Source organism: Gracilinanus agilis, chromosome 3 (assembly GCF_016433145.1).
Source record: "Gracilinanus agilis isolate LMUSP501 chromosome 3, AgileGrace, whole genome shotgun sequence".
Taxonomy (NCBI): domain Eukaryota; kingdom Metazoa; phylum Chordata; class Mammalia; order Didelphimorphia; family Didelphidae; genus Gracilinanus; species Gracilinanus agilis.
The window spans coordinates 616209546-616227538 of NC_058132.1; the positions used below are offsets into that span (position 1 = coordinate 616209546).

General features: G+C 39.7%; 1 protein-coding gene and 1 non-coding gene across 2 annotated transcripts in view; one reads left to right on the plus strand and one right to left on the minus strand.

The window, feature by feature from the left end:
* The window catches only part of NHEJ1 (non-homologous end joining factor 1), a 129413-nt gene extending 111581 nt beyond the window's left edge, over positions 1–17832 (minus strand). The window contains exons 1-3 of the mRNA XM_044670755.1: positions 17808–17832; positions 15949–16128; positions 12490–12702 (exon numbers count right to left, since the gene is read on the minus strand). Of these exons, the coding sequence (XP_044526690.1) occupies positions 12490–12702; positions 15949–16128 (393 nt within the window). The 5' untranslated portion in view covers positions 17808–17832. The remainder of the gene's footprint in view (positions 1–12489; positions 12703–15948; positions 16129–17807) is intronic.
* On the plus strand, positions 10119–10225 carry LOC123243327. The gene has a single exon (XR_006505875.1). It is a non-coding gene; the product is annotated as a U6 spliceosomal RNA (small nuclear RNA).
* Positions 17833–17993: the final 161 nt, after the last annotated feature.

Consider the following 17993-nt stretch of genomic DNA (forward strand, 5'->3'; position numbering starts at 1 on the left):
AGGGGAAGAGTCATAAGGAAAACAAACTTCCTGATCCTAAAGTAGGAACTGAAAGGGAGGATCTTTCAGAGAAACCTGAGCAGTATGAACTAACTCACAGTGAAGTGAATAAAACCAGAAACAAGGACAGCAACATTGTAAAAATAAAAACAAAAACACCTTTATGAGATTTAAGAACAAAATAAACTAGATGTCTAGATAAAAAAGAAAGACTTAAGAACTCTTATCAGTGTAACAGTCAACCATGTCTCCAGAGGACCCATGAGAAAGTATTTACTCACCTCCTAACAGAAATGATGAACACAAGGTATAGAAAGAGATATACTTTTATCATTTTATAATGAGCAAAAATACACTATATCTCTCTCCACCACCACCACTAAAAAAGAAAAACAAAATGAAACAAACCACTATAATACACAGCTGTAAAAGTAACACTAATTCCCTCACTGGCCAAGTCTCCAAAATGTATGTCTCAGTTGGTGTCCTTAGCACATCTTATCTCTGTCAGGAGGTGAATAGCATGTTACATCAGGCAACACCTGGACCCTGAATTGACCAGGGATCTTAACTTTCAAAGTTGTTGGTTTTTATAGTTGTTTATATCATAATACCTAGTTGTATTAACTTTGCTCTGCATTAGTTCACACATATCTCCCCAGGTTTCATCTCCATGTTTCTCAAGGAGCAATAGTATTCTATGGGGCAGACAGGTGGCACAGTGAATAGAAATCAAGGTCTAGAGTCAGGAAGATTTATCTGTGTTCAAATCTAGCCTCAAATACTTATCAGCTGTGTGATCCTGGCTGGGCAAGTCATTTACCCTTTGTCTCCCTCAGTTTCCTTATCAGTAAAATCAGCTGGAGAAGGAAATGACAAACATTATCTCTCATGTTGTATTTTTTATTATTCTGTCAAAATACTTCCCAATTACATTTTAATCTAGTTTGGACCCCACTGGGGAGTTTTGTGGGCAGCAAACTGCATTTGACAGCTTTGTAGCATGTAACAGAAATCTGCACTTTCGTGGTATGATTCTCATTATTTGCTCTATTTTGTATGTAAAATGCTCATTTGTTAAATTCAGGATAATTTTTTTAACTGAAAAGAGAAGCTTATGTTTGATCTGAGAGGGAAAAGAGGTTTACTGAAGTTTAGTGAATAAAGGAATCAAATGGTCAGGCCTACACTTTAGAAAAATCACTTTCACAACTATGTAAAGACACTAAGTCAGAAAAACCAATTAGTGTAGTACTTCTAATAATCTCAAAGTGTTCCCTATTGCAAAAACCCATCTTTTTAACACCAATATACTCCTAATTGGTTGCAAATTATGGAACACAATAATTAAAGAATAAAATTATAAACAATTCCAAAGGCAATAAAATGATACATAGCAGGTTAAAACAAGATATGGTACATTACCAAAAAAATCACTTCTAATGTAAGAAGTAAAAATATTATTGAGGGCATACTCAATCTGAAAATAGGCAAAACAAATAGCAACACAAGTAGCATACAGACAAGATTTTTTTAAAAGCCTCAGACAAAGGCCTTTAGCACATTGTATAGATCCTTTATAGATTCATGGGAAATTTTTGACAAGAGCTCTACAGGATAAGAGGGTATGGAGCAGTGATGGCAAACCTTTTAGATACCAAGTGCCATGCCCCCCACCAGAGGCTGAGTGCTGCAACCCGACCCCTCACCTTGCCCCAGACAGCAGAGGGAGGAAGCAACACAGCAATGACAGAATCAGAATCCAAAAAGATAAAACATTAGGCTGAATTTAAGAAGAAATTTAATAGGGAAAAATGTAAAATCTTACATTCAAATTAAAAAATACCAACTTCATAAGTAGGATATAGAGGAGATGTGTTTTGATAGTATTTTGTCCAAAAAAGATCTGAGGTTATTAGTAGAATAAAAATTACATTACTAAAAGTCAGTATTTCAGCCAAAAACATTAGTATGACTTTCTCTGAATTAAGATAGGAATACTTTCAAGAATAAGAGGTGAGAATTTCACCATGCTATGCTCTAATAAGGCCATGTCTGGAGTATTGTATTTAGTTCTGGGCAACAAAGTTTTAGGAAGAATATTGAAAAGCTGGAGAATGTTCACAGAAACACAGAATGGAGAATATCCTCAAGTCCACATCAAATGAGGATTAGTCAAAGAACTGGGACTGGTTAGCCTAGAGAAGATTAAGGGGAAACATGACAACTATTTTGAAGTATCTTTGTTATGGTTCAATCATTCTCAGTTGTGTCTGATTCTTTGTGACCCTTAATGGGGTTTTCTTGGTAAAGATACAAAACGGTTTGCCGTTTCCTTCTCCAACTTATTTTACAGATGAGGAACTGAGACCAATAGTGTAAATGACTTGTCCAGGGTCACACGGCTATTAAATGTCTGAGGCCAGATCTGAACACAGGAAAAGGAGTCTTCTGACTCCAGGACTGTCATTCTATGTATTGTGCCACCTAGCTACTCATAAAGTATAAAGGACTTTCAAATAAAAGAGAGGTTATATGTACTCTGTTGGCCCCAAGGGAAATATATATTATAAGCAACAGGAAGAATTTGCAAAGTGACAAATCTAGGTTGATGTCAAGAAAAACTTCCTAATAATTACAGTCATATAAAATTTGGATTGCTTCAGGAGGTAGATTCTTCCTCAATAAGGTCTTCAAACAAAGGCTAGATGAGGACTTGTCAGATATGTTGTAGAAGGATTAATTTTTTTTCAGGTAATTGGACTAGATTGCTGTTAATCTTAAAATTCTTTGATTCTTGCATGTCATTTACATAGAACTAGGACTTTAGAACAACAAGAAGATAGTTTAAAAACCTTAATGCAAAAGCATAGAATGGTTGGTTGATTGGTTAGTTGGTTCCCTTTGTGTTCAGAGGCCTAAAATGACATCACCTGATGTCTTTTGACTTGAGCATAAACTGGATTTAAGGAAGAATTGCACAAAGTCGTCAGCTTCACTCTCTGCCAGGGTCATCCAAGTTCAGGGGCAAGACAAAAGTCCAGATGACTGGCAATGGCTCAGGATGCAGTGGATGACCTTGGCATCTTCAATGTCTAATCAAGCTCTAAGTGAACACAGTGCCTGCTTCTGCCAGCTCCATGGCAAGTGGAACAAATTGTTCTCATCCATCCCTTCCTCCGGAGGATATCCTCACAAGCCTGGGGCAGACACTTTCCTAACTCATAGATGGGTTTGAGGCCTACTAGTTACCCTCAACCTAGTTTTGCTGCTCGCTGAGTCAGTTTCCTGGTATGTGGCCAATGCTCATGCTATAGATCCTCGATGGTGAACCTATGGCACACGTGGCAAAAAGGGCACACAGAGCCTTCTCTGTGGGCATGTGAGCTGTCGCCCACCAGAGTTCATTACTAGAAAGGCAGAGGGGCTCAGGGTAGCTGTTCCCTTCCCCCTCTTCACAGCACCGAGGACATTTTTTTTACTTCACCCGCCTCTCTGCCAGCAGCCCAAGGGGAGAGTTTCCTCCCTGTCTAGGGTAAAAAGGGGGGGAGGGCACAGCACATCGTCTCTAAAAGGTTCACCACCATCACTGCTACAGATTCTTGAAGATACAGTTGAGAGCAAGGTAGCAGGTGAGCATTAAAGGAGGAAGGAAGCCTTGACATGGCTTGGCAAGCCTTCACACCAGATGAGCCAGTCTTCCCTGAACACCTCATACACTCCAAAAGCACAGAATAAGAGAAAGAAGAATGAGGCATCCAAACAAAATGATGAGGAATAACCACAGAATAAGGAAAGATTTGTAAAAGGACAAAAGGAAAACCATAAAAATCTAGCAGAGGGCATAAGATAGTGAAAAGAATGCCTGATTCCTGAATCTGTAAGGTCTGAGTTCAAATCTCACCTCTGAACCTTCTTGATTCACAGTGTTACCACAAACAAGTCATTTACTCCTTCTGTTTCCTTTCCCATAAAATGAAGTAATAATAGCTCATATATTAGGACCAAATAGGAATGTGTATATATATATATATATGTATATATATATATATATATAGGCTTAGCTATATATATGGCAGCTATTACTAAAGGACATACAACTTATAAAATCATTGAAAAGGCCAAGAAAAAGAAAAAGGAAATTTTGAGATACAACCTTTGAGAACCTTACACATTTTTTAGGCAAATTCTGGGACGGTAAACTAGACTGTAGTGCTAAGGACAGATATTAGAAAGATAAAAAAGTGGATGCTTGTAGAAGAAAAAATGATAGCAAGGAGGAGGGATGTGTTTAGTAATTAAAAAGATTTTTCAGGTTAGAAAAGATTGCTACTTTTTAATATTCTCTAACTCTATCACTGACACTCCAGGACCTGACCTGCCAGAAATTCTGCTGGTAACAATAAGATTTCTAATAACTGCATGGAAAGGCTTCTTCCTTTAGACCTTTCTTCTGACTTTTGAAAATGAAATTTTTTTTATTCTCTAATTTACCCTAAAAAATATCTTCCACAGACTAGGTAGTTGGTAAAAAAACGATAGCTGAAGCCAAGAGCCAGACTCATGTTCAAATCCCAGTTCCAGCCCTTTCCAGTTCTTTGGGTTCAAGAACAAACCACATAATTCTCCTAAGTCCCATTTTCAACTAATGCAAAAGGAGGAAAATAATACTTATACTTACTATACTTCAAAAGGTCCTGATCAGAAAAATTATTTATAAACTTTAAACCATTATATAAACATAGGCTAGCATTATTATTGTTGTTGTTAATTATTATTAAGTGGTGAAAATATGACCTCATGGTACCCAGAAGCCAGAAGCAGACCAGAACACCATCTGCAGGGCAGCCATTGTCACATCCTTGCCAGGGACCCTCAGTTCCACCATCTTACTTTATTTAGCAAAAAACATCCTAAGTGCATATTATGTACAGAGTGCTATGCTAGCTGACAGAGAAGATGCCCAATTTGACTAAGACACGGTCCCATTCTCACGAACATCTCCCACACTGACAAACATGGGATAGGGGGCACATAAACAACTAACTATACTACACCATACTACCTAGTAAACTGAGGAGAAAGTTATAAAATGTTATTATAATCCTCATACACTTCTAGCTGTATGACCCTGAGCAAACCACTTAACCCCAATCACCTAGCCCTTATCGCTCATTTGCTTTGGAATACTTGTAACAATTCTAAGACAGAAGGTAAGGGTTTAAAAGAAATGTTATGAGATTTGAAAGAGGTTGACTGACAAGGGAATCAAGAAGGATTATGGAGAAGGTGATATTTTAGTTTTCCTTTAAAAAGATAAGGAGAGGGGGCAGCTGGGTAGTTCAGTGGATTGAGAGCCAGCCCTAGAGATGGGAGGTCCTAGGTTCAAATCTGGCCTCAGACACTTCCCAGCTGTGTGGCCCTGGGCAAGTCACTTAACCCCCATTGTCTAGCCCTGACCGCTCTTCTGCCTTGGTGTCAATACACAGTATTGACTCCAAGATGGAAGGTAAGGGTTTTAAAAAAATAAAAATTAAAAAAAAAAAAAAGATAAGGAGATAAAAATTCAACAGATGGAAAGAGAAAGACAGCACTCTCGGCTTTCCTCAAGTTCAAGAAATCCCTTGGACAGACTCATTTTAAGGGTTCACCAAACCTCCTCCATCCCTGGTATAAAGGAACTTTACTTAATATAGTTCCTTTTCATTTTCTTAAGTAGAATTTGTTTACAAGTGTCTCAGCCTCCCCCACATCATAGCAGGCATCATTCTGGAGACAGATATGTATGTTTAAATTAGATCTTTCCTGTTTCCATTTTTCAGTTCATTCTCTAGAGATAATATTCACAATTTATTCTTTAAGAACTACATCTGCAGCTGAGTAGGATGTTCTCTTGGTTCTACTCATTTCCCTGTTCACTCCTGAATATAGTTTCTAATCTTATACCTCAAAGCCCAACTACCAGAACTGGCTTATGAGAGCAGGACTTTTCTATACAGTAACATACATAAGCAGCTCCTGGATTCCCTAGAAAGCTGACCCAGCACCATTAAATGCCACGGATTAGCAGACATTAAAATATGGGGGGAGGAGAGTGTTTTTAAATAATGAAGGTTTCCTCACACAAGGATCCCTACTGCTGGCACTTAAAGCTAACTCCTCCAGCTCTACAGGGAGTGAGCTGCCCCTGCCACTTCACTCTTCTCACTCCATGAAAGACCCCCTCCAGTGGACCCAGCAACTTCAAGCAACAGAAACTGGCTTCCCTCCGGTGGGGGATTCCTGAGCAAACAGTGCCCCCTGGTGTCCCCTGGGGGGAAACGACAGAAACTTGGAGCTTTATGACTGCTGAGTAGGAGGTAGCCTGGTGACTCAGCAGATAGAGAGCCAGGCCCAGAGACTAAAGGTCCTGGGTTCAAATGTGGTCTCAGAAATCTCCTCAATGGGGGCAGCTGGGTAGCTCAGTGGATTGAGAGCCAGGACTAGAGATGGGAGATCCTAGGTTCGAATCTGGCCTCAGACACTTCCCAGCTGTGTGTTCCTGCGCAAGTCACTTGACCCCCATTGCCCACCCTTACCACTCTTCCACCTAGGAGCCAATACACAGAAGTTAAGGGTTTAAAAAAATACTAAAAAAAGAAAAAAAAGAAAGAAATCTCCTCAATATATGACCCTGGGCAAGTCACTTGACCCCCATTGCCTACCTCTTACCACTCTTCTACCTTGGAACCAATTTACAGTATTGATTCTAAGACAGAAGGGAAGGGTTTTAGAAAAAACTAAATTAAAAAAAATGCTGAGTGAAGTAGATATATATCTAAATGATTATTATTCATAAATATTTATATGAGTTTTTATAGAAAGATGCCATAAAAAGCAATATTTTTAAAAATACAAAAGCATGGGCACAAGTCAAAATATTTTCCTGATTATAATTTAACTGTTATTCAATACTTTAAAAAAAGGTAAGTCAAAAATAATTACAGATAAAAGAAAGCTGATCAAGAGACCATCAAAGACCTTTTTTGCCTTTATAAACTCTTCTGAGGATGAGCTCTGTGGGTCCTGGAAGCATTCCCAATGAGAACGTGAGAACAGGCCAACTTCCCCACCAACATTCTGCATCAGCTCCCACCTCTACGAGTCCCAGCAGCCCCCAAAAGGGATCCCCCCAGCTGTCATCCAACAGTGCTTGGGGTCTTAACAAGGCTCTCCTCCAACAAAGGTCTTCCTCTGCTTATTTTAAGATTAGGCCAGACTCCTCAAAGACTTGCTAAGATTAGCTGTGTGCATCTGCCCGGTCACGATGGATGGCCAACACCAAGTCCATGTGGAGGAGCAATGGTGACATAGAGATCCTCCATGTAATCATGTTTGCTGATGACACAGGGCTAACAGTGTTTCAAGGTCTCCTCAATGAAATACATGATTATTCAAAAGAAATGGACTAATAATCCATGTAGGAAAAACTCAATGTCCCCAAAATGCCCATTACCCAGGTGATGGCATGCAGCTGTATGGTCAGCCAATCCAATTAATTTGGGTTTTTTTTTTTTAATCCTTACCTTCTATCTTGGAATCAATACTGTGTATTAGTTCCAATGCAGAAGAGCATTAAGGGCTAGGCAATGGGGGCTATGAGACTTGCCCAGGGTTACACAGCTAGGAAGTATCTGAGGTCAGACTTAAAACCAGAACCTCCCATCTCCCCACAGGGCTCTTCTATCCATGGAGCCACCTAGCTGCCCCACAGGCAATTAATTTTTGTTATTTAGTTGTTTCACTCTTTGTGACCCCTTGTGGGATTTTCTTGGCAGAGACACTGGAGTGGTTTGCCATTTCCTTTTCTGGTTCATTTTACAGATGAGAAACTGAGGCAAACAAGGTTAAGTGACTTGTCCAGGATCACACAGCTAATAACTGTCTGAGGCCAGATCTGAGCTTAAGAAGAGTCATCATCCCGACTTCAAGTCTGGCACTCTATCCACTGTACAACCTAGCTATTTGCCACTGAATTACATCGGTGTATATTTTGGGGTTCAGAGTTAAAAAGGATAAAGATTGTGAGAGCAGGTCAAAGAAAATCATCAAAGCTTTTAGTGATCTCAAGGCAAAGGGGATCTTTTCAACATAACATTCTCTAAACATTACTCCACACTGGAAATCTTAGGCCACCAAAATCTAAGAAGTCAGAGGTTTTGTAGACATAAGTATAACATGTGTAAATGGGCAGCTCCAGATCTCTGATGAAAGGGAGAGACAAAGTCTTTATTAAGCACTTCCTCTGTACTAAGCACTTTGCAAATGTTATCCTATTATGATCCTCACGACAATCCTGTGAGAGAGATCCTATTATTATTTCCATTTCACAGTTGAAGAAACTGAGTAAGACAGGGGTTGAAATGACATTCCAGAATCACACAGCAGGTGTCTGAGGATGGAGCTGACCCAGATCTCTCACCTCGCTGCCTCAAATGTAAAAAGACCTAAAGCTGGGCAGCAGCTTTATGGAAAATCTGTGAAACAAGAATGACTTAGGATGATCATCCTCTGCCCCAGGGGAAGGGCTTCACTGAGATATGAGCAGGTGGTGCAACGACTTGACATCTGGCCTCAGAAATTTCCTAGCTGATGCACCCCTATTGGCTATGGGGCTATGTGAGGAAGATCAAATGAGCTGGCCTGTGTAATGTGCTTTGCAAATTTAAAGTGCTATAGAAATGCTAGCTATCGGCATAAATCGTGTTCCCTTTGTGGGGGAAAAATGTGCTGGTCAAGAATCAAGTCTCTCATAGACTGGGCTGCCCCCCTGACAAAACTGCAATCAGGAACCTCCTACAACTCATGATGAAAAATAAAGAACTGATTCCTTTGATCGTGTTTCCATTTGACCATGCATTTCATGGGATTCAGAGCAGCCTACATGTCCATAGATTCTCTATTCAAAACTGATGTGATCATTAATAAAAATCCAGAATAATAGAACCAGCCTCAAAAACTTTTCACAATTTCTCTCCAAAAAAAAAAAAAAAAGTTTGGAGTCTAGATGCAGATTGAAATGTACCATTCTGGGGGCAGCTGGGTAGCTCAGTGGATTGAGAGCCAGGCCTAGAGACGGGAGGTCCTAGGTTCAAATCCGGCCTCAGACACTTCCCAGCTGTGTGACCCTGGGCAAGTCACTTGACCCCCATTGCCTACCCTTACCACTCTTCCACCTATAAGTCAATACACAGAAGTTAAGGGTTTAAAAAATTTAAAAAAAAAATGAAATGTACTATTCTTCACTTTATTTCCTCCATTAATGTTTCTCTAGTGTAAGCAATATGTCTTGTTTCATAACATGAAGAACAGGGAAATATATGTATCATATGATAATATATGTACAACCTATATCACATTACCTGTCTTCTTGGGGAGAAGAGAGAAATGAAAGGGACAGAGAGCATGGATTACAAAAATCAGAAAATAATTATTAGAAACTTTATCAACATAATCTGGAAAAAAATTAAAATAAAAAAATCCAAGTCAACAAAAGTGGGAAATTACAGACCGCTACACAGTTGACCAAATATCCCTTTCTAAAGTAAACTTTATGAATGTAGTGGAAACATATCTGCACAAAGCAGATTACTGAAATAAGTGTGTGGAAGTGTTTCTGTTATACTTTTAGAGTCTGCCTATATTTTGGGGCTCTGAATGAGAAAATCTATTTTGTCCTAAGAGTGTCAAGCTTAGCAATACACACATGGTTCAAAAATAAAGTTCTCATATTTGGTGTCTTGGTGTAAAGTTGAATTTTATTTAAGATGTGTGGTTCCTAAAGAGCTGTGCAACCCCAGGCAAGTCACTTAGCCCCAGTTGCCTAGCCCTTATTGCACTTCTACCACAGAACCAATATTTAGTATCAATTTTAAAACAGAAGGTAAGAATTAAAAAGAAGAATATTCATGAAAAAGAATCATTGCATGCACTTGGACTTGTAGCTTTTGTACATTTTTGTATATTTTTACATGTAATCTTTCATAAAATTGGATCTCTGGGGGCAAATGTATAATAATTTCAAACCTAAATTATCTTCTTTGATAAAGTGACACTGTTACATCAAAAGAAAAAAAGGAGTGCTTGCTTTGGCAGCACATATACTAAAATTGGAACAATATAGAGAAGATTAGCATGGTCACTGCACAAGGATGGCATGCAAATTCATGAAGCATTCCATATTTTTATGAATACAATTACAAAACACTCTTCACACAAATAAAGTTAAATCTAAACAACTGGAAAATATTAATTATTCATAGGTAGGCCAAACTAATATAATAAAAATGACAATCCTATCTAAATTAATTTTAAGTTATTCAGTGCCATACCAATCAAACTACCAAAAAACTATTTTATAGAACTAGGAAAAAATAATAACAAAACTCATCTGGAAGAACAAAAGATCAAGAATATCAAGGGAACTGATGAAAAAAAGTGAAGGATAGTGGCCTACCAGTAACCAGATGTCAAATTGTACTATAAAGCAGTGATCATCAAAACAATCTGGTTAATAAATAGAAGGGTAGATCAATGGAATAGATTAGGGGTAAATGAACTCAGCAATCTAGTGTTTGATAAACCCAAAGATCCCAGCTTTTTGGATAAGAACTTATTATTTGACAAAAACTGCTAGAAAAATTGAAAACAGTCTGGCAAAAATAAGGTTTAGATCACTATCTCATACCCCATACAAAATAAAGTTAAAATGGAGATATCATTTAAACATAAAGAGTGATATTATAAGTAAATTAGGGGAACCCAGAAGAGTTTACTTGTCAGATCTATGGAGAAGGGAAGAATTTGTGACCAAACAAGAGATAAAGAACATTACAAGATTTAAAAAGATTCAAAAAAAAAAAAAAACAACCTTTCCTTCTGCCTTAGAATCAATATTATGTATTGGTTTCAAGGCAGACAGAGTGGTAAGGGCTAGGCAATGGGTGATATGCCCAAGGTCACTTGGTCTGAGGTCAGATTTGAACCCAGGACCTCCTGTCTCCAGGCCTGGCTCTCAATCCACTGAGTTATTTAGCTGTCCCCTAAAATGAATAATTTTGATGGTATCAAATTAAAAAGGTTTTGCACAAATAAAGCCAATGCAAATAAGATTAGAAGGGAAACAACAAACTGGGAAAATTTTTTCATAATAAATTTCTCTGATGAAGAATATATATATATGTGTATATATATATATCATATATATAAAGAACTAAGTCATATTTATAAGAATCGAAGTCATTTGCAATTGAAAATTGGTCAAAGAATATGAATTGGCAGTTTTCAGATGCAGAAATCAAAGCTATCAATAATCATATGAAAAAATGTAAAGCTCTCTCAAAGAAATGCAAATCAAAACAATTCTGAGGGGCCACCTCACACCTATCAGATTGGCCAATATGACAGTAAAGGAAAATGATAAATGTTGGAGGTAAAATTGGGACATTAATGTATTGCTGGTAGAGTTGTGAACTGATCCAACCATTCCAGAGAGCAATTTGGAATTATGCCCAAAGAGCTATAAAAGACTGCATACCTTTTGATCCAGGAATACCACTATTAGGTTGGTATCCCAAAAGAGATTTAAAAAAAAAAAAAATGAAGACCTGTTTGTACAAAAATATTTATAGCCACTCTCTTTGTGGTGGCAAAGAATTGGAAACTAAAGAACTGTCTCTTAATTGGGGAATGGCTGAACAAATTGTAGTAGTGTATGACGATGATGGAATATTATTGTGCTATAATGAATGATGAACAGGATGATTTCAGAAAGAGCTGGAAAGACCTATGTGAACTGATGCAGAATGAAATAAGCAGAACCAGGAAAACATTGTACACAGAAACAGCAATATTGTGGAACAATCAAATGTGATAAGACTTTGCTACTGACAGCAGTGCAATGGTCCAGAACAATTCTGAGGGACTTAAGACAAAGAATGCTATCCACCTCCAGAGAAAGAACTATTGGAGTAAGAATGCAGATGGAAGAATATGATTTATCACTTGTTTACTTGGGTATTTGTTTTAAGGTTTTGGTGTTATAAGATTACTCACTTATAAACAAGAATAATATGAAAACGTTTTGTGTGATAATACATGTATAAACCAGATTGAATTGCTTGCCAGCTCTGAGAGGGGGCAAAGGGAGGGAAGACAATTTGGATTACATAACTTCAGAACATTCATGTGGAAAATTTGTTATTAAAATTAAAAAATTTAATCTATAAAGTTGGATCAAAAAAAATATAAAATGTAGTTATCTCCAAAAAAAAAGAAAAAGAAAAAGAAAAAGGAAATCGAGTCTGCCTCTCACATAGCTTTCTAAAGAAAAAAAAGTTTTAGTGAGGTGGAGGAACAATATTTCTGGTGTTTTTCCCCAATAAAAAGTCCTTTCCTCCAATAAGAGAATTCCATAGATTAAAGAAGACCTAGTTCCTATTCTGCACTCACCAGGGAAGAACTAGCCAAGGTACAGTGGAAGTTCCAATGAAAGGGTAGACCGGAGAGATCACTCCGAACACGTAGTGTCAGTCCATCTGGCATATGCTCGCAAGAGAAAGTGGCTCCTCTGGTATCAGCTGAACCTTCCAACAAGGTACACATGAGGTCTTTTAGGTGGGAGAGGAAGGCAGAAGGAGTTGCACTCAGTCGTTTGTTCAGCTCCTATAAAAAGAGCAGAAGAGATACAGAAATTGTGGAACGTTCTTCAAGAGCAAAGCAGAGTGGCCCAGGACAATGCTCCAAACATAAAACACTGGTTACTCTTTTTAGTCTTATGTGACTGGCCTTATGGCGGTGGTAGGTGGTTGTTTTTACTGGCTCCTTCCTTACCATCCATTAGTGTTAAAAATATCCAATAAGGTAACATGTGAAAGTACTTAGCAAGCAGTAAAGCACTATACGAAAGCATGATGTAATCTGAGGACTGCTGGAAAAAGCCTCTTTGCCCAAAACATCACCCAAATCTTCCTGTCACAGATACTTGAAATTATATTCTTAAGAGTCACATCTCTGGAGTTTAAGACCCCATTCTCAGGAAGCAGCTAGTGCTATCAGTGGATTGAGAACGAAGCCTAGAGATGGGCGGTCCTGGATTCAAATCTGACCTCAGACACTTCTAAGCTGTGTGACGCTTAACCCCTATTGCCTAGCCCAGTGGTTCCCAAACTTTTTTGGCCTACTGCCCCCTTTCCAGAAAAAAATATTATTTAGCCCCCTGGAAATTAATTTTTTTAATTTTAATAGCAATTAATAGGAAAGATAAATGCACCTGTGGCCATCACCGCCTCCCTGGATTGCTGCAGCACCCACCAGGGGGCGGTGGTGCCCACTTTGGAAATCACTGGCCTAGCCCTTACCCCTCTTCTGCAAAAAAAAAAAAAAAATTCTATTGGAGAATGGGAGAAACAAAGTAAGAACAGTTAAATGTACATGTTCTATCTTCCCATAGGAATGTAAGCTCATTAAGAATAAGTGGTTAGGGGCCAGCTAGGCAGATCAGTGAACAAAAATTGAGGCCTGAAGATGGGAGGTCAATTCTGGCCTTAGATACTCCCTAGTTGCATGACCTTGGCAAGTCACTTAACCCCAATTGCCTAGTCCCTTGAACAATTGCCTACTCTCTTGAACTAGTACTTAGTATTGATTCTCAGACAGAATGTAAAGGGCTAAAAAAAATGGTTTTATTTCTTCCTTCTACTCTTCACTGGTAGCACAGTGTCCTGCATTTGGTAGGCACTTAATATTTTTTAACTAAAAATATCATCACTGATTAGGGAGAACACGGAAAACTTCATGGAGACAGCATTTCATCTGGACTTTAATGGATGGGTAGGTAATTGACAGAAAAAGAAAAAGAATGGACATTTCTGGCAAGAACACTATTAGCAAAGCCAAGGAGGCAGAAATCAGGGAGATCCCAGAATCATAACATAATTCAGGGTTGGAAGGGACCTTGTAGACCAGAGTTGGTGAAGGTTTTCAAGTTCCCATGCCCAGAGGGCAAGTTCAAGCTATCCTGGAGTCCCCCACAGTACCCAAGAGAGTGGAAGGAGGAAGTGCTTGCTTTAGAAGGCTGAATAGAGGGATGGGGCACGCAAAAAAATGTCCTCAAGGGCCAGGAAGAACAGCAACCCCATGCCAGGGCAGAATGCATGCCAATACTTCACCAATGTTGGAAAACAGTATGGGAGAGATTGGGCCTAGATCTAGATCAACATCTCACACCCTATACATGGGTGACTTGAATATAAAGAAGGAAACTATAAGTAAATTAGGTGAGCACAGAATAGTATATATGTCAGATCTCTGGGAAAGGAAAGATTTTAAAACCAAGTAAGAGTTAGAAAAAATTACAAAATGTAAAGTAAATAATGGGATTTGGCAAAATTGGGACATTAATACACTGCTGGTAGAGTTGTGAATTGATCCAACCATTCTGGATGGCAATTTGGAACTATGCCCAAAGGGCTTTAAAAGACTGTCTGCCTTTTGATCCAGCAATAGCACTGCTTGGTTTATACCCCAAAGAAATAATAAGGAAAAAGACTTGTACAAAAATATTTATAGCTGCACTCTTTGTGGTGGCAAAAAAATTGGAAAATGAGGGAATGTCCTTCAATTGGGGAATGGCTGAACAAATTGTGATATCTGCTGGTGATGGAATACTATTGTGCTAAAAGGAATAAGGAACTAGAGCATTTCTATGTGAACTGGAAAGACCTCCAGGATTTGATGAAGAGCAAAAGGAGCAGAGATGGATATACTGTGGTACAATTGAATGTAATGGACTTCTCTACTAGCAGCAATGCACCAGGACAATTCTGAGGGATTTATGGAAAAAAACGTTATCCACAATCAGAGGAAGAACTACAGGAGTGGAAACACAGAAGAAAAACAACTGCTTGAACATATGGGCTGATGGGGATATTATTGGGGAGGTAGATGCTAAACAATAATTCTAGTCCAACTATCAATAATATGGAATTAAGTCTTAATCAATGATACATGTAAAACCCAGTGGAACTGAGAGTCAGCTACAAGGAGGTTGGGGGGGAGGGGGGGTTTGGGGGAGAGGAAAAGAACATGAAATATGTAACCATGGGAAAGTATTCAAAATAAAATAAAATTTTTTAATTAAAAAAATATTTCACCAATGCTGTTATAGACCATATAATTCAAATCCACATTTGAAAGATGAGGAAATTGAAGCTCAAAGAATGTGACTTGCCACAATCACAGAGTTAGGATTGAAACCTCAATCATAAAGCTTAATGTGGCAGGTATGTAGCATATAGGAAGGTAAGAAGTATGAGATGTGACAGCAAAGGCAGGGTAGCATCAGGTTGTACAGAGCCTTTAATGCCGGGCAGAAAAATTTCAATGCTGAATTATGAAAAAAACAAAAACAGAACCATAGAATTTCAGTATCAGAAGAGACCTTAGCACTAAGGTAATCTAATTCTTCCATTTTATAGATGAGAAAGCAGAGAGGTTAAATAATTTGTCCAAAGTGACTAAGCTATGATCAATGATACACGTAAAACCCAGTGGAATTGTGCGTTGACGCTAAGAGGGGTTGGAGGGGTTTGGGGGAGAGGGAAAGAACATGAAATATGTAACTATGGGAAAATATTCAAAATTTAAAAAAGTTTGGCTTAAAAAATAAAACTTGTATGAATAAAAAAATAAAAATAAAAACAAAATAAAAACCCTAATTACAAAAAAAAAGTGACTAAGCTAGCTAGCAGCAGGGCAGGGACCAAATCTGAAATGTCTTGTTTTCAAGTGCAGGGTTCTTTCTATATTCCATTAACATCAATTCTCCTTAGCAATTCAGTGGATATGCCCCTGGGGCTTTGCTGGATAGAGAATGAACTGTATTCTCCCATTCCTTCCACTCACATTTACCTTGGCCCGTAGGCTGACCACACTTGTGTCGACTTCCTCATGCCACACATATTGAAGGTCAGAGAGAAGAAGGGCATAGCCCTTGTGTGTAGTAATATAGGCCTTAGCCAAGAGCGATTCTTCTGAAAGTTGTAGCCATGACCATGGCTGGATCAGCAGACCATGCTGAAGTTCTTCCATCTGTAAGAGAATATCCATTCACCCAACCTTGCACTGGGAAGAGCAATATGCAAATATTTCTATCCACGCTAATATCTTGTTCAAACTTCTCCAATTTAAAAATAGGCAAAGAATCTATTTATTCTCCATTTAGTTATCTCTTATATTAAATAGATTTAATAAGAAAGTTCAAAATTCCATTTCAACATAGAACAGCCTCATTAGTCCAGGAGAGATATAACTAGATGTACAATACTGGTTAGAGGTACTGAATCAGCCTCATCCCCTCAAGGAAAACTTACTCCCTTGCTCTCCTCAGTAGAACATGAGCTCCTTAGGGGCAGGAACCCCTTTCATTTTTCATTTTGTATTCTTAGCACTTAGCACAAAGCATGGAATAGTTATGTGAAAATGAAATGAATTGTTCATTCTTAATATCCTAAAGAATCTAAACCATACTGGTCCCTTTTTTTTTTTAATAGCCACACTCAACATCGAGTGCAAAACTACATCTAACTAGTGTACCATGTTTCCAGACTCAAAATTAGTCTGAATCTTAAAGCACTATGTGAATGTTAGCAATTATTACTATCTTTCCTCAGTTGGTTGAACAATCATGGGCAAGGTGAAATTATCCCTATCACCATATTTATTGTGCTTATTTGCAAAGGTTATATGCTTTCTATAAACGTGTCATTTTTACACAAGCCTGTATCCATGAAAGGAGGGAGGCGATTTCTATTATTTTTCTCCAGCGAGAAGAGTGACCAGATCTTAAGAAAACATTGCTGAAGCGTCAAGTTAGTGGTGAAGGAATGAAGCCCTATTCCAGGTAGAGCCAGGTATGGTGGGCGGAAAGCGGTGAACCCGGTACAAAAAAATTCTGTTGTAAGCCTCATTGGCACGTTGGGCAAGTTATTCTCCCTGAGACCCAATTTCTTCATCTTCTAGAGGAGAATCAAAGCTTATGGGACTAGCCGCCTCCAGGGCTAGAAAGAGGCACCCCGGAGGAGACAGGGAGCAACCCAGATAGCCCTAAAAAGACCTCCTGGGAGCTCAAGTAGGGTCTTCCATCATCCATCCCCTGATTGGGATCTTCTAAGATGCGAGGTGGGCTCGCTGGTGGCCGCCTGGTCTAAGCTCGCTGCACTTCGGCTGGAGCAGCCCGCGCAGGGCAGGTGGGCTCAGCTCGCAAAGTCCGCGGAGCCCACGTGAGCGAAGCCCTTGGGTCACCACCAGGGGACAGCCCGGCTGCAGCGAAGTCTCCAGATTGGAGATACTACGAGGCCTCATGGCCACTTTCTCCCTGAGGAACCTCAGGCAATTCGCTTCCTTCTCCGCTCCCCCGCACCCATCCTCAGTTTCCTCCTCTGTCAAACGAGCGGAGGGCTAGAACGCAGGGCCTCGTGGGGGAGCTCCCGCCTCGCTCCTGCTCCTCCAGCTCCAGACCCGCCCCCAAATGAGGTTTGCGCGTGCGCGCACCGCCCTAGCCCCGCCCCCTTGGGAGGCCTCGCTAGCCCCGCCCTGCCCCCACCCGGCACTCCCAGAATCGTGCTCCCTTTCACTCTAGCCCGGAACAAAAGTTTCGTCTCAGTGCCTCTACAACCCCGGACACATGCAACTCTTAGCCCCGCGTCACGCGACCCAAGCCCAAACCCTATAGCTTTCCTCTAGTCCCACTCCGGCCCTCCCTTTCCTACCGTGACGTCATAGCCGCCGGCCCTCCCCGCCGTGCGCACGCACCCTGGTCCGAGGCCTCCAGAACCCGAGGAAATGGGAGGCGGCACCTGAGGCGCCCCTCCTATGTGGGAGTAGGCCCTCTCGTTGTAACCCCGCCCCCAACTCGGGACTGAAGTACGGGAGATCTGGAAAGAGGCGAGGAGGGC